Source organism: Arachis duranensis, chromosome 7 (assembly GCF_000817695.3).
Source record: "Arachis duranensis cultivar V14167 chromosome 7, aradu.V14167.gnm2.J7QH, whole genome shotgun sequence".
Classification (NCBI taxonomy): Eukaryota; Viridiplantae; Streptophyta; class Magnoliopsida; order Fabales; family Fabaceae; genus Arachis; species Arachis duranensis.
Window position 1 is genome coordinate 14,507,527 of NC_029778.3, and position 14,325 is coordinate 14,521,851.

The 14,325-nt window shown below is 33.9% G+C and overlaps 1 protein-coding gene and 1 pseudogene across 2 annotated transcripts; one reads left to right on the forward strand and one right to left on the reverse strand.

The window, feature by feature from the left end:
* Positions 1-4,011: 4,011 nt before the first annotated feature.
* Positions 4,012-7,819, forward strand: LOC107457951 (transmembrane 9 superfamily member 2-like; annotated as a pseudogene).
* Positions 7,820-8,377: 558 nt separating this feature from the next.
* Positions 8,378-13,410, reverse strand: LOC107457928 (pre-mRNA splicing factor SR-like 1). 2 transcript variants are annotated; one of them, XM_021127511.2, is made up of 5 exons: positions 13,005-13,410; positions 11,657-11,737; positions 11,086-11,157; positions 10,750-10,837; positions 9,373-9,521 (listed from the first exon to the last, which is right to left on the reverse strand). In XM_021127511.2, exons 1-4 carry the CDS (start codon positions 13,290-13,292, stop codon positions 10,769-10,771), a joined length of 510 nt encoding a protein of 169 aa, XP_020983170.1. In that variant the 5' UTR covers positions 13,293-13,410; the 3' UTR covers positions 9,373-9,521; positions 10,750-10,768. The 2 variants fall into 2 exon arrangements, with proteins under 2 accessions (XP_015931601.1, XP_020983170.1); XM_016076115.3 differs by lacking the exon at positions 10,750-10,837 and having other exon boundaries at positions 8,378-9,521; positions 13,005-13,408.
* Positions 13,411-14,325: the final 915 nt, after the last annotated feature.

The following is a 14,325-nucleotide window of genomic DNA, read 5'->3' on the forward strand; positions in this document are numbered from 1 at the left end:
TATATTTTAATATTTATTTTATATAAATGACTTAAATTTTATATACAGCTAAACCAACGCATTCAAAAGGAACCATCATCATCATTATTGATGGAAAAATGTGTTACTATTATTAAATCATGCAACAATAATAACAATAATAATAAGGGTTAAGTATGATTTTGGTTTTTGACATAGATGTCAAAAATTTATTTTATTTTTGACCTTTTTTATTATAAAATGGTCCCTAAAGTTTTAATTTATTTAAAAATCATCCTTCAGACGAAAATGCCTTTCCTCCATCTTTTCCAAAATGCAGAATCAGAAACAGCATACAGAAGCAGAATACAGAAACAGAAAACAAAAGCAATAAAACAACAACAATTAGAAGAACATCAACAACAACAATAAACAATGAAATCAAAACAACAACAAAAACAAAACTAAAAACAGAAGCAAAAACAGAAAACAGCGGTGGTGAAAGACGAGGGGCTGCGACGGTGAACTACAAATCGCGAAGAGAGGAGAGATGCCGTGATGGTAGCGGATCGCGTGAAAAGAGCTGCAGTAGTGGTGACGACGCCGCGAATTGCAACGAAAACGGCTAGGAAGCAGCGGCGGCGGCGGCGTGGAGATTCCCCACTCTCCATCACAGGCGGCGACGCAACGACCACCTTTCCCACACCCCCTGACTCTCTTTCTTCCCCTCCCCCCGGGTTCTCTTTCTCCCCGTTGCCGTTCTATTTCTTCCCCCATTCATTAGGGATAAAATGGTAATAAAAATAAAAAATTTGGTAAAAATGACGATTTTAAAACAAATTAAAATTTTTGGGATTATTTTGTAGCAAAAAAAGATCGAAGATAAAATAAATTTTTGACATGTACATTAAAGACCAAAATCGTACTTAATTCTAATAATAATAATAATAATAATAATAATAATAATAATAATAATAATTCTTACATTAATTAATTTTTTTTATTTTATTATTTGTTTATTTTTTTTATTTTTTTTTTTACTAGCTATTCACACAAAAATGAAACACATGGTGTTGCAAGTTGCTTCATAGTTTATATCGAATAATATTACAGTACTTAATCAGACACATGATAGATTCGCCTAACTGCAGTAATGGAACTTGCTTTTCACGCCATCGGAACTGGTTTTATTCCACCATATCCATGTAAAATTTTCAAGTTAATTCAATTCAAACATGAATCTTGTTTAGAATATTATAAGTGGAAAATTTTGACAGAAAGTGTAAATTATATTAGTGTTTTACTCAAATTTTTGTTAATGTTTAAAAGAAAATGTTGCAATTATAACATCAAATAAAATTAAAAGGAATAAAAATAACAAATAAACAAATAAATACAAGGTGCCAGTGGCAAAATAAATTGCAGAAATTGAAACAAACAGAAAATTAAAAAGAAGATGAAAGAAAAAATATGAACGTAAAAGAAAAGAAGACGTAAAAGTAGAAGAATTTTATTAATAAAAAATTGAAAGAAAGCAAAGTACTTAAGATTCCCAATTTTACTCTGAGAGCGTTTTTGGGTTTCTAAGTATTTTCTAAAAAGAACTGAACTGATTACAATATTTTTCTAAAGCTCTATTTATAGACTAGCCTAATATCAGTTAACAGTTACCATTTATACACCACTTGCAGAAAATTTGAATTTCTTGTAACTGTTTTCGCACTTCTTGCTTGATGTTAATTTCAAAATTTAAATAAATAACGAACTATCAAATGATCTAATTTAATTTAAAATAGATATAAATATTATATATAGAAACATTACCAAATAACTAATTATTTCTTTTAATAATTTTCTTATAAAAATTATATTTTGTCTAACAATTAGCCAAAGAAATATAACTCAAATGACAAAAATAATTACAATTGAATTGTCAATAGGTGAATTCTTTTAACTTTAATTTAAAAATTAATTTCTCCAATAAAATAAAACAGTACAAATGAATTTAAGATTTTTAAATATGTTAGAGATCAAACACTAAATATTCTTAAAGTTTAAATTTAAATAACAGAGTTCTAAACCCAAAACAAGGATCTATTCGGTGTCGTTGACATCTTCGAGTTTCACCACACTTATATAACTATAATTAAAAAGGTTTAAAAACTAAAAAATTTGAAAACTTTGAATTTGAAAATTAGAAAATTGTGAAACCTACGAGAAATATTGAAATAGTATAAATCATATTATAAATTAAAAAACTACCAATCTAAAAAAATCAATTTGATTTTGTATAAAGAGGGATTCAAATTCTCAACACTTATTTACATGAACTAATAATTAGACCAATCTAACTTTAATAAATAAATACATATATATGAATCATAAATCCACCTTCTTTTAAGTTGGTCCACTTTCACCAGAAAAAAATGAAAAGCGAGTTGGTCCATGTCCAACATGAACACGAATCACGTTGCTTACAATTCAGTTAATGGACCACCTTCGAATCTAAATTTCAACTAAAATCACTCTTTTGTATTTCTGAAACAAAGAGAATTATGATGAAAAGAAGCTAGGTTTTGAAAAATTCTAGAGGTTTATATCCTTTCTAATTAAAGAATCATTAGCGTTTTCTCTGTTCTTGATCCAAGGGAATTATTACAATACTCATTTTTACTTTAGATATAAGTTGTTACATACTTATTAGTCATTGGAAATACTAGATAAATTTCCAAGCATAAGTTCTTAAAAAAAGAAAAAAGTAGATTGTTGAATACCAATTTACTGAAGCTATATGCAAATATTCACCCTTATTCGCCACAATTATACACACTAAAGATATGAGGTTGTACCTTACCAATTATGTCTATAATATTTGGGGACGATCATTATTAAATATTATTAATAAAGTAAGTAATAAATATATTCCCAAAATATTATTTTGAGAAAGAAAAAAACTAAAAAAAAAATTATGAACAAAGTATTTCTAAAGAACAACTTAAACAATATTTTTAAGGAACTTGGTTAATAAGATAAATGAATTTATTCTTTTGGATAATTTTATGAAAAATACTGAAAATCTATCAGAATTTATTATTTTTTATCCGTAATTAGTCATTAATATTTAAAAGTATGAGCTAAAATATGTTGTTAATTAGTAAATTAAAAAAATTAGGTTGATGACTAAAAATAATAGACAAAAACAATAAATTATCATGGTCCTCTAGTATTTCTCAAATTTTATTATACCAAATATATCAATTCATTTCGTAAATATAGGATTAGGGGTAAATTATGACCAAAATCTCGATTCTATCCGCACTAAAATCATCGGATCGGATTCAATATCCGCACTTTTTAAGCTTGGATCTGATCCGCATCGGATCAGATCGGATATCAGATATATCCGCAAAACAAAAAATATTTATAAAATCTTATTTAATTAAAAATATTAATAAAATTCTTTTTTTCTATTCTTTTAAATATGTTTACTCTTAAATACTTAAAATAATATTAAACATATTTTTTTTAAATAATAAAATTAAAATAATACAAAATATATGATAGTTATTAGTTGAAATAAAATATAAGAAGAATATTTACTTATTTATTTATTTATTTTTGCGGATCCGCGGATATGCGGATACCTACATAAAATCCATAATCCGATCCTATAAGTGTGCGGATCGGATCCATATTCACAATTCTCAGATCGGATTCGGATAAATACAGCAGATATGCGAATCGGATCCGATCCATAAACACCCCTGAGATAAATTTATGGTTTTCTTCATAGATATTTTTATCCACTTAAAACCTTTTTATAGTACTTTTGTCTTGGAAGTAAACTTCAAAAATACATTTAATGTTTCACTTCTTTCCAAATGAAGCCTATGGTAAGTTAATAAAATAGTATTAATAAAAATAAAAATAAAAATCCATTTAACAACTCATTGACCCAAAATATGACATCTATTGAATTGAATTTAGATCTTAAAACAAGAAAAGAAAAAAAAAACAAGAAATCTTGTCTTACATTGGGACAGGAACCTTAATCCAATCGACATGAAAATCACAGCATTAGAAAGGAACATGAGTAAAGTCAAGAACATGATATCATTTCTCATTGTAACAACTTTGTTAGGCACGTCAATGTAATCATTCACCTTTCACCATTCACGAAGACGATTCATTTCTCCAATTTTCAACTCCTTAGAAAACTCCAATCATTCATTTCCACATATAAAGACACAGCAAATTCAAATCTTATGAAGTAGTCATTCATTTTTTTTTTTTCTTATTATTCTATTTGTCCCTTTGTGTTTGAAGGAAGTAACGTGGAAATTACTTTGTTCTGTTATTTATTTCTCATCCATTTTTGCACACTCTCATGCACATAAGAAGAAGAGCTAGAATCCTTTTGCATTGAAAGGTTCTTTCTTCTTCTTCTTCTTGTTCTTTATGGAAAAGTCAACGGCGTGTTTGGGTGGAGGTGTGTGCATTGTGATGATTCTGTGGTGGTGCTGCATAAGAAATGTGACATCTGGTGCATCGGATCACCGTTACAAGCAAGGAGATTCAGTTCCCTTTTATGCCAACAAGGTGGACCCTTTCACAATCCCAGGTCAGATTCCTCAATCTGATTCCTTTACTTCTTGTGCTTTCAACATGCTTCAATCCCAATCCACCTAAAAAATTGTTCTTTTTTTCATTGGGTTGTTCTGATTTTAATGTGTGTAATGAAGATTAGGCAATCATCAGTATGTGACATAGAAGCTGTGATTTTAGTTATATGAATAACTTTCAGTTTAACTGTAAAATGAGAAAAAAGAGAAAAAAAAAAGAAAATGGAAATGTTAGTTATGTTTGATTGAATGTCAAGTTTTGGATTCACTTGCAATGGAGAAAGCATTAAATTTTAAACTATCATGAACTTCTTCCTCACCATATTCTGATTTTATGAATTCTTTTTGTTTTCTGATGTCGCAGTGAGACATACCGATATTTTGATCTTCCTTTTTGCTCACCAGGTTAGTTTCCTGCTGTCATTCTTCATTTTCCCCACAATAATCATTGTTGAAATTACAAAAAAAAAATTGTGGTGGTTGTAGCTAATGTTGAAGAAAAGAAAGAAGATCTTGGTGAAGTTTTGAATGGGGATAGACTAGTTGTTGCTCCTTTCAAAATGGATTTCCAAATTGATCAAGAGCCTACGAGTATCTGCAAGAAGAGGCTGACAAAAGCAGAGGTTGTGCAGTTCCGAGTCGCCATCTTGAAGGACTACTTCTTCCAAATGTACTATGATGACTTGCCAATATGGGGATTCCTTGGAAGATTTGAAAGCGAAGATCAAGACGACACGGCTGGCGCAAAAGTCTATCTTTTCAGGCATACTCATTTTGAGATCCTTTACAACAAGGATCGAATCATTGATGTTTTCGTCCAGAACAAGCCTAATGAAGTTGTGAGCTTGACAGAAGATACAGAGGTAGATGTGGACTTCACATATTCTGTCCAATGGATTCCAACTGATATGTCTTTTGAGAAGAGGCTGGAGAAATACTCACAAGCATCATTGATGCTACTCAACTTGGAAATCCATTGGTTTTCTATCATCAACTCTTGTGTAGCTGTACTCCTCTTGACTGGATTACTTGCCACAATCCTCATGCATGTCCTTAAGAATGATTTTTCGAAGTAAGAATTATTCTCCGCTCACTAATCTCTTCTTTGCCTTCTCTCCTTGACTTTAACCTTTTAGGCCTTGTTGTTTAGTAACTGTCTCAGGACAGAAATATATAAAAACTAATAAGACACACGAAATTGCTTGGAAAACAAGATAGATACAGAAATAGAATTCACAAAACTCATTGTATCCTCCATTTCAAACATGATAGGTTCACACATGATGAGGAGGCAGTGGATGAACAAGAGGGGAGTGGATGGAAGTATATACATGGTGATGTTTTCAGATATCCAATGTATAAGTCCTTGTTTGCAGCAGCAACTGGAATAGGCACCCAGCTATTTGCACTGTGAGTTATCCTCTCATGAAATTATGTCTCTTAAAATGAGTTTCATGTCTCAGAATTTTATTGTTCAGCTCTTCTGTGACCATCTATCTTTAATGCTGTTTTCAGTTCAATCTTCATCTTTATGCTTGCTCTAGTTGGTGTTTTCTATCCATACAATAGGGGAGCTTTGGTTACAGCACTGGTTATCATATATGCGCTAACATCAGGCATCGCCGGCTACTCTGCAGCGTCCTTCTATTACATGATTGAAGGGAAAAACTGGGTACATTCTCACTCCTTAGACAACAGATACCTCTAGTACTCCACTCCACTCTTAAGACTTGTTCTTCATCACTTACTCACTTAGTTCAGTGATCACATTTGCGCATTTTGTTTTTACGGACATGTTCAAACAAGGTTTGTAGTCTGTAGAGGCTCAAGTTAGGAGAATGGATCAAATAGAGGAAAATCCTATAGCTAGAAAAGATGTAATTATAAATAGCTAAATACATATAGCTTATGATAGGAAACTATCGCGTCGATTAATCCATGTAAGCAAAAGGATTCATGGTAAAGAAACAAAACATGTGAAGTATGGTTTATTGTACTTATTAGGCAGAATTTAGATTTGGTAAGGCTTAGAAACTATTGATGGTGTGCTGCAGAAAGCAGAAACCAAGATGTATACTCATGAAGTTTTGATTTGTTGGTGTTGCCAGATGAAAATTATGGTATTGACTGGAAGTTTGTTCTCAGGGCCATTATTCTTGACATTCTGCTTTCTTAACACTGTTGCAATTGCATATAGCTCCACTGCAGCACTACCACTTGGAACAATTGTGGTTATTTTCCTCTTATGGACACTAGTAACCTCACCTTTACTAGTTGTGGGAGGGATTGCTGGCCGGAATAGCAGACCGGAGTTCCAAACTCCTTGTCGCACGAACAAGTATCCAAGGGAGATCCCTCAACTACCTTGGTATCGCAGAACGCTTCCTCAAATGGCAATGGCAGGGTTCTTGCCCTTCAGTGCCATCTACATTGAACTCTACTACATATTTATCAGTATTTGGGGTCACCAGATCTACACCATATACAGCATTCTTTTTATTGTGTTCATCATTCTCTTCATTGTCACTGCTTTCATCACTGTGGCATTGACATACTTTCAGCTTGCTGCTGAGGATCATCAATGGTGGTGGAGGTATGTGTGTCTGAATAACAAATTTTCTCACCATTTTCTTTGCTTGTCTATCAAACTCTGGAGTTTAAAAGTTGAGTTTTACGAATTTAGATGAACTCTTGAGTTTGATAACCTTATGATGAAAAATCATTTCTCTTTGGCCTACTCACATAAGCAATTCATGTCCCTTGTATAGGTCCTTTGTGTGTGGTGGATCAACTGGCTTGTTCATATATGGGTACTGCATATATTTCTACTATGCAAGATCTGATATGTTTGGTTTCATGCAAACCTCTTTCTTTTTCGGCTACATGGCCTGCATTTGCTATGGCTTCTTCCTGATGCTGGGAACTGTTGGTTTCCGCGCTGCGTTATTCTTTGTCCGTCACATATACCGGTCTATCAAGTGTGAATAGACACAAGCTCATTGCCACCAGCCAGAGGCTCCCACACTCTTCTCATTGCTGCTAAGTGCTAATGCAAGTTCTTGAGGTGCTTCACACAACTTCTCAATCCCATATTCGTATCAGCAATTTAGATAATCTCATAGACCGTGCATGAATATAGAAGAATAGCTTCCATACTACACACACTTTAAGTTTCTGATAGATAGTTCATAGCTTTGAGACTTGATTTGAATCCTAGTTGGCAAGAATTTCTTCAGGATTCAATATACGAATATAAATAGAGTTTCAATATCTAACATATTATAACTTGGCCTCTTGTTTATCTGTTTGGTTTGCCTATTGATTTTTTTCTTTTAAGAAAAAATGCATTAGGTACATTTTCGTTCAAGTGTGCAACAGTTTCAACGATCTAGAAAGATATGCATTAGGGAAGAATAAAATTGAGTAAAAAATGAATATAACTAAATTTTTTGAAAAATGTGCAATGCAATAATATCTTTATTTTATTTTTTTGAATAATACTATGATAAAAAGTAACATACAGATGAAGAGTAAAGATTATTCTTTTTAATAAAAAAAAACCACCAAAAAATTGTAATATGCAATGCACACGTTTTTTTTCTTAATTTAGTAATAATAATGCTCACTAATAATAACGTTCGCAAAAGAACAAGCCACACAATCAAGGGTACGATACTCTATAAATTCTTGCTGACTAGTGACTAGGATCATCTTCTCTAGCAATTTGCACTACAATGAGCATGAAAATTGAGCATCAATCTAAAGCTTCTAGAATGCAATGTAAGACAGTAGTAAGAGAAGCAGTAAAATATTCAGTTTCAACTAATCAAATAGAAAGAGAGTAGTTCTGGACTACATGGAATGATCTTTGGTCTAAAGCTTGCTATTACAAAACATGAAATTCAATGTAACAGGAACAAATTTAGTATACATTATCTATATAGATCCCATTAATGAATCATAACAGTTTGTCAACCAAGAAAGACAGACAAATGAAAAGATCCCATACAAGCAATTCCATAATGCCTATCAATACCTCCAATTAGAACCACCAAGTCGAATAACCTCTTCACCTCCATTATCCCTTCTAGGGATACGTTCCACGTTGGCATCTCCTTTATTATCGCCTAAATCGCCATACATATCTTTAAGTTTAGCTAGATTACTGGATGCAGAAGCCTTCTTGCCTCCATCTCTCTGTGGACTAGACCGTGAGTCGAACCGTGCAGTGCCAGCTTGCAAGCTCTGACTTCTACTCCTGCTCCTACTTCTACTTCGGCTCCTGCTCCTACTACGATGACGCCTACTGCCATTGTCATAATCCCGACTGCCTTCCCTCTCGGGATACCGAGACCTCCTATCGTAATCGTAACTTCGCTCTCTATCTCTTTCCCGATCCCTGTCTCTCCTGTGTCTGTCCCTCTCATAATCCCTATCCCGATCCCGGTATCTTTCCCGATCCCGCTCTCGATCCAAGTCCCTGCTCCTATCTCGGTCACGATATCTGTCCCTATCCCTGTCCCTATCACGCTCCCGATCCCTGTCCCTTTCACGTTCTCGATCCCTGTCCCTTTCTCGGTCTCGATCCCTGTCCCTGGACCTCGACCTGTCTCGGTCTCGGTCCCGGTCAGAATATTCACGACTCTGGCTGCGAGATCTTCTTATGTCATCACTGCCATTTCTTTCGTGAGGGGCAGGTGCTGTACGGCGGATAGGTGAAGAATCCCTTGTGGAGGCACGATGTGGTGCACGCTGCCCAAAAGACACTGACAGGGCTGCTTTTACAGAGGGTGGTCGACGGGCAGTATCATCAGAACCATGACGGGTAGTTTCACCTGTTGAACCAGAATGTGTAGTAGGTAGCTTCAACTTTTCAAGATTAGTCGTTACCTGCCGCAGTACAGGCACAGGGATGCGTGGAAAGAGGGTGTCAAAGTAATACTGCAACAACAAAACAGATTCATCAATTTCCTTCCTTAATGCAACGTTAAAGCAACAAGATCAAAAATATTTGGAAATTGAACATTTAATTCTGTCAGTGATGCATATTTCATACCATGCACAAAACACCCTTAGATAACAAAGAAAGACTACTACCATGAGGTAGTTTCACTTAATCCAAATCCCAGAGAAGAAAACAGAATAGGAATAAGATTGTGCTCAGTGCTGTTACCGAGATAACAATCACTATCAAGGCAATGTTGGCAACAATGCAGAAACTCTAGTTTAAATTCGGCTTGAATCTACATATATTAAAAAAGTATTTTAATTAGGCAATCTGCTCCAACTTTTGCATTCATCTTAAACTCAAACAGAAACTCTAGTTTGTGTACGCTTTTGTTTTTGGGAAGCAAACTAAAAGCAGATTAAATTTTTATAGCATCATAAAAATTTTTCTATTAAAAAATTTTAAATAAAAAATTGATAGCAACATCTTTAGTAGTCTACCAGCAACCCAGAACAGCAAATTGTTACAAGCATAAATTATCAATGCAGAAAGCAATCAAGAAAAAATGAATGAAGACAGTGACATCAACTGCTGCCTCATTTGCCCCATCTGGGGCGTCAGAAACTGTAATTCATAGAAGTTACCTTGAATATGCTAAAAAGAAATAAAGATAGGGGAGGCAAATACATCTACATACGACATAAAGCATGCCAAATTCCAAAAGTGAGCCAAGGTGTTGCATGAGAAATGGAACCCATCCCCTATGAAGGACACAAAACATTAAGTATAACTTACTTCATCATTAAAAGAATGGTATTAAAGCCAAAAATCTATAACTCTATCCAAATAATGGAGGTTAATAATTTGTAAACCAGAGTTGACAAAGGGGATAAAATATGGGAGATCTTAAAACCGAGAGATCAAATTAATATGACAGGGAAAATTAATAACAAGAAGATCTTCTAGAGTCTAAAATAAGGTTTCTATTCTAATGCGTTTACTATAATTTAAAATAAAAAAAATTAAAACAAAACCCTCGAATTTCTGACTAGATGCCGCAGGTGTTGGAGCAATGATTTTAGAAGAAAGAAGACAACCATTAAGAGAATGCAACCAGCAAGAACATGTCAAGAAAGATAAAAGGAAGATTCTTTCAAACTACTAGTTATCTGCAATTACTGGTAGGTATGAAAGTTTTATGTCCAAAGATACTGAATGCACCTCATACTGCTACTCCAAATTATGAGATGATGTGGAACACATCTGGATTTGCAATCTCGTGATGCATCTTGAATCTGGTAGGAGAGCTCTGAAGAAAGAATTCTCAATTTAACTAGTCAATACTTGAGTCAAAATGATTTTTTCCCCTTAGCCAACATATGGCACTAAATTTTAAACAAAAATTCCCATAATCAATGTGTTAGGGCATAACTTGCTGACTATTATGTCAATGCATTAGATTTTCTACAACCAAAATGAAAGCAAGAGTCCAAAGTGGTTAAATGAGGGAGCAAACTGGTGTAAAAATAATGCAGTCTAATAGATTTGATAACAAACCTGTCCAAGAAGCAGATCACGAACATATACACCCATTGTAGTCATTCGACCATTGGATCCAGGAGAAAATTCCTGAAATACAGCATCATTAGTTAATATGAATAACAGTTTGTATATTATATAAGCATGAACATTTAAATGGTATCATAAACACATAGCAAATTATTTAATACAACTATACACAAATATGTAACCGATTCCATAGAAGATGAACATGTCACAGCATGTATCAGAAGCTAAAGTTTTGACAGGATTGTTCAAAAGCATATAATATGAGAACACTTGGTAGACAAAAATATTTTGACAGGACACAATATCTGCCCTTTGCATAGCTCCAGCACTTTGATCAGAAACTTTCACATATATCATCCGACTTGACACATGGCGGGAAATGCAGATGAATGAAAGACAGTGATCTTTAAATTTCAATTATAATGTAAAAGAATCAAAAATACATTTTAAAATAGAATAATCGACATGTGGAAGAAAGTAACGAATAGCTTAAGAAAATAAATGGCACTTCATACTAGGCAGCCAGAGCTAAAAAGATTTCATAAACATATCACCCTACCTCATCATCTTTAACATAAGGCTCATACCAGCTCCACAGAATTTTCGGATCAGCGACATATCTCAGATACAGAAATCCAATCTATAAGCAATAAAATTATGACATAAGATAAACTGACAAAAGGGATATTAGAGAAAAAAAAAAAGACACTAATAGAATGTTGCCCATGCAAAATATAATCAACCCATCCTTTGAAAATAAATGAAACCCTTTAACATTCTCAAACAAAATAAGCCATTTGATGCGTCCTAATAGGCTAAAGATTGCTGTATTAGTGTATTCTGGGATGATGTGTAATCAAGGATCCCATTTCTCTCATGTTACATGGTATGTAATGGCAGGAGAGCTATTAACAACTAACAAGAGTTATGCCTGTGTTTGGCTATTGTCCACTTCCACCAGAGACATGGAAATGGTGGCACACGTCTACCGTTGTTTTGGTGAGACATGGAAATGGTCTCCTCCTTTCCTTTCATTTTCCTTCCACAGTTAGACCCAACCACCACCGCCTCACTCTCCCTCACCATCCGCCTTTTCCACTGTGAATACTCCTCTATCGCACAAAGAAGGAATGCCTCCTCTGTCGCTCAGCAACAACAGCTCCTTTGGCATTCCATGTTCTATCTTTTGTCGCCTCAACCACCAGTCATGCCACTGCCACCCTTTTCTCTCCTCTCCTCCTCCCTCTCTCGATCTTTCCCTCTTCCTCAAGGAATGCCTCCTCTGTCGCTCAGCAACAACAGCTCCTTTGGCATTCCATGTTCTGTCTTTTGTCGCCTCAACCACCAGTCATGCCACTGCCACCCTTTTCTCTCCTCTCCTCCTCCCTCTCTCAATCTTTCCTTCTTCCTCCTTCACTCTCTCGGTTCCTCTTTCACTCTCTCGATTCGTTTTTCATTTTTTGATTGAATTATTTTAATCTTTTTAAATTCCAAATTTGGTAATTGTATAGTTGTATTTGATGGTAGTAGTTTTAGATATTGGAAAGAAAGAATGGAAAACCTATGGTGGTATTTGCGGTGGTGGACTAGTGGTGGTTGTGATTAATGGTGGTGGAGTAATGGTAATGATATAGGGATAAAACTGACATTTTGGTAGGAAGATAATTTGTTTCTCATGCCTTGTTCTTCATTACCAAAAAAGATTAAATATATTGTGTATTTTGTGTCCATGTCTTAATTATCTATGTCTGTGTATCTATGTCTCAAAGTACTGAAAGTATACACTAACCAAACATAGCCTATGAGCATGAAAGCACACCCCTTAATGAATATACAAAAGCTTTAAGTACTTCTACATAAAACAAAATTAACAAAATCCATACACATCACAAGATACCTCTACATACCGCTCTAATGTAAGGTGAATCGGGGTGTTTTAGTAGCCCGTGCATTTGTTTGACAGTCAGCTTCATGGTGAAGAACTTGTAGAGAAGGCAAAAAGCAGTTGAAGGGCCACGACAATTTCCTGTCATCCATGGCTCTACGTGATCAACTTGATTGTAAATCTCATCAATAACTTCATGGTATGTCTTTAACCGATAGAGCTCCTTGAAGTAATCAGATGACAGAATGTTCATGCAAAGCACCTTCTCCAGCAAGGAATCAATGGGCTTGCCACAAGTCTGTATCTCCATGGTGGTCACAAAATATTCTATTGCTCCCACAGTTAAAATTTGAGAGAAAGGAGAATCAATTTATAGCACAATATGAAGTCACAATCCCATTCCTACAGCAAAGGATAAAAAAAAAAGTGTGAATTTTAAAAATAAAACAGTAAAAAAAAAAATAAGAGAGCATGAAATAAGCAAAAAAAATGTGGTTTCATTTAAAGGACAAGTACACAACTACTTAGTTTTCAACCACGAATCTCGTTTACTGTGGCAATCAAATAATAATTGGGGGAAAATACATGCCCCCGGAAAAAGAAATTCAAACAAAAATCTCTTTTGACTCAAATTTCACAAAGTACAACCTCCCGTTAGTTCAAAAAAACTCAGAAAACCAAAAGATTTTAGAAATATCACTAACAATTCCGCCACAATTACTACCAAAAATGCATAATCGAACATCTATTTGATTAAAAATTGAAACGAAATCGGCTAGTTACTTTGAATCATATTCAACACAGTAATTGAAATCAAAGAAAAGAGTGGAAAAATGTACAAGGCCATATATATACCTGCAGAACCCTAGAACCAGAAACGAAAATATTTTGAGGAAAAAAAAGGCCTTTGCCGAAAAAATCGAGATTGGGGATTTTGCGAGAAGCAAGTGAGATATAAAGGAAAAAAGGAGGAACGAGGAAAGTAGGAAGGGGAAGCAACTGAGTGGAAGAAAACAGAAAATTGTGCTTTACCTTCACCTATATGGAAATAAAAGCAGAACCGGTGGTATATCGACCGGACCGGACTGGATTGGTCCACACGCATATTATAATTTCATAATTTATAATAATATAATCTTATTTTTAACTGTTTGGTGAGTTTATAAGAAAATATCTTTTTGAAGTTATTCTTTTAAAATATCTTATAAAAAAATAAAAGTAATTTTATGTTTAAATATCTCATAAAAAAAAATTTTTATCTATCAATTATGTTTGGGTATAACAATATAAAAGTATTTTTTTGTTTATTTATTATATGAAAAATATTTTTTTTTAAAAAAATA

Excerpts from the sequence above, each read along its gene's own strand:
- LOC107457928 (XM_016076115.3), bottom strand. The coding sequence starts at position 13,292 with ATGGAGATACAGACTTGTGGCAAGCCCATTGATTCCTTGCTGGAGAAG. Across the intron at positions 11,738-13,004 it reads ATTCACCTTACATTAGAGCG|ATTGGATTTCTGTATCTGAG; the intron begins GTATGTAGAGGT and ends TATTGCTTATAG. Across the intron at positions 11,158-11,656 it reads CTTATGTTAAAGATGATGAG|GAATTTTCTCCTGGATCCAA; the intron begins GTAGGGTGATAT and ends GCTGTATTTCAG.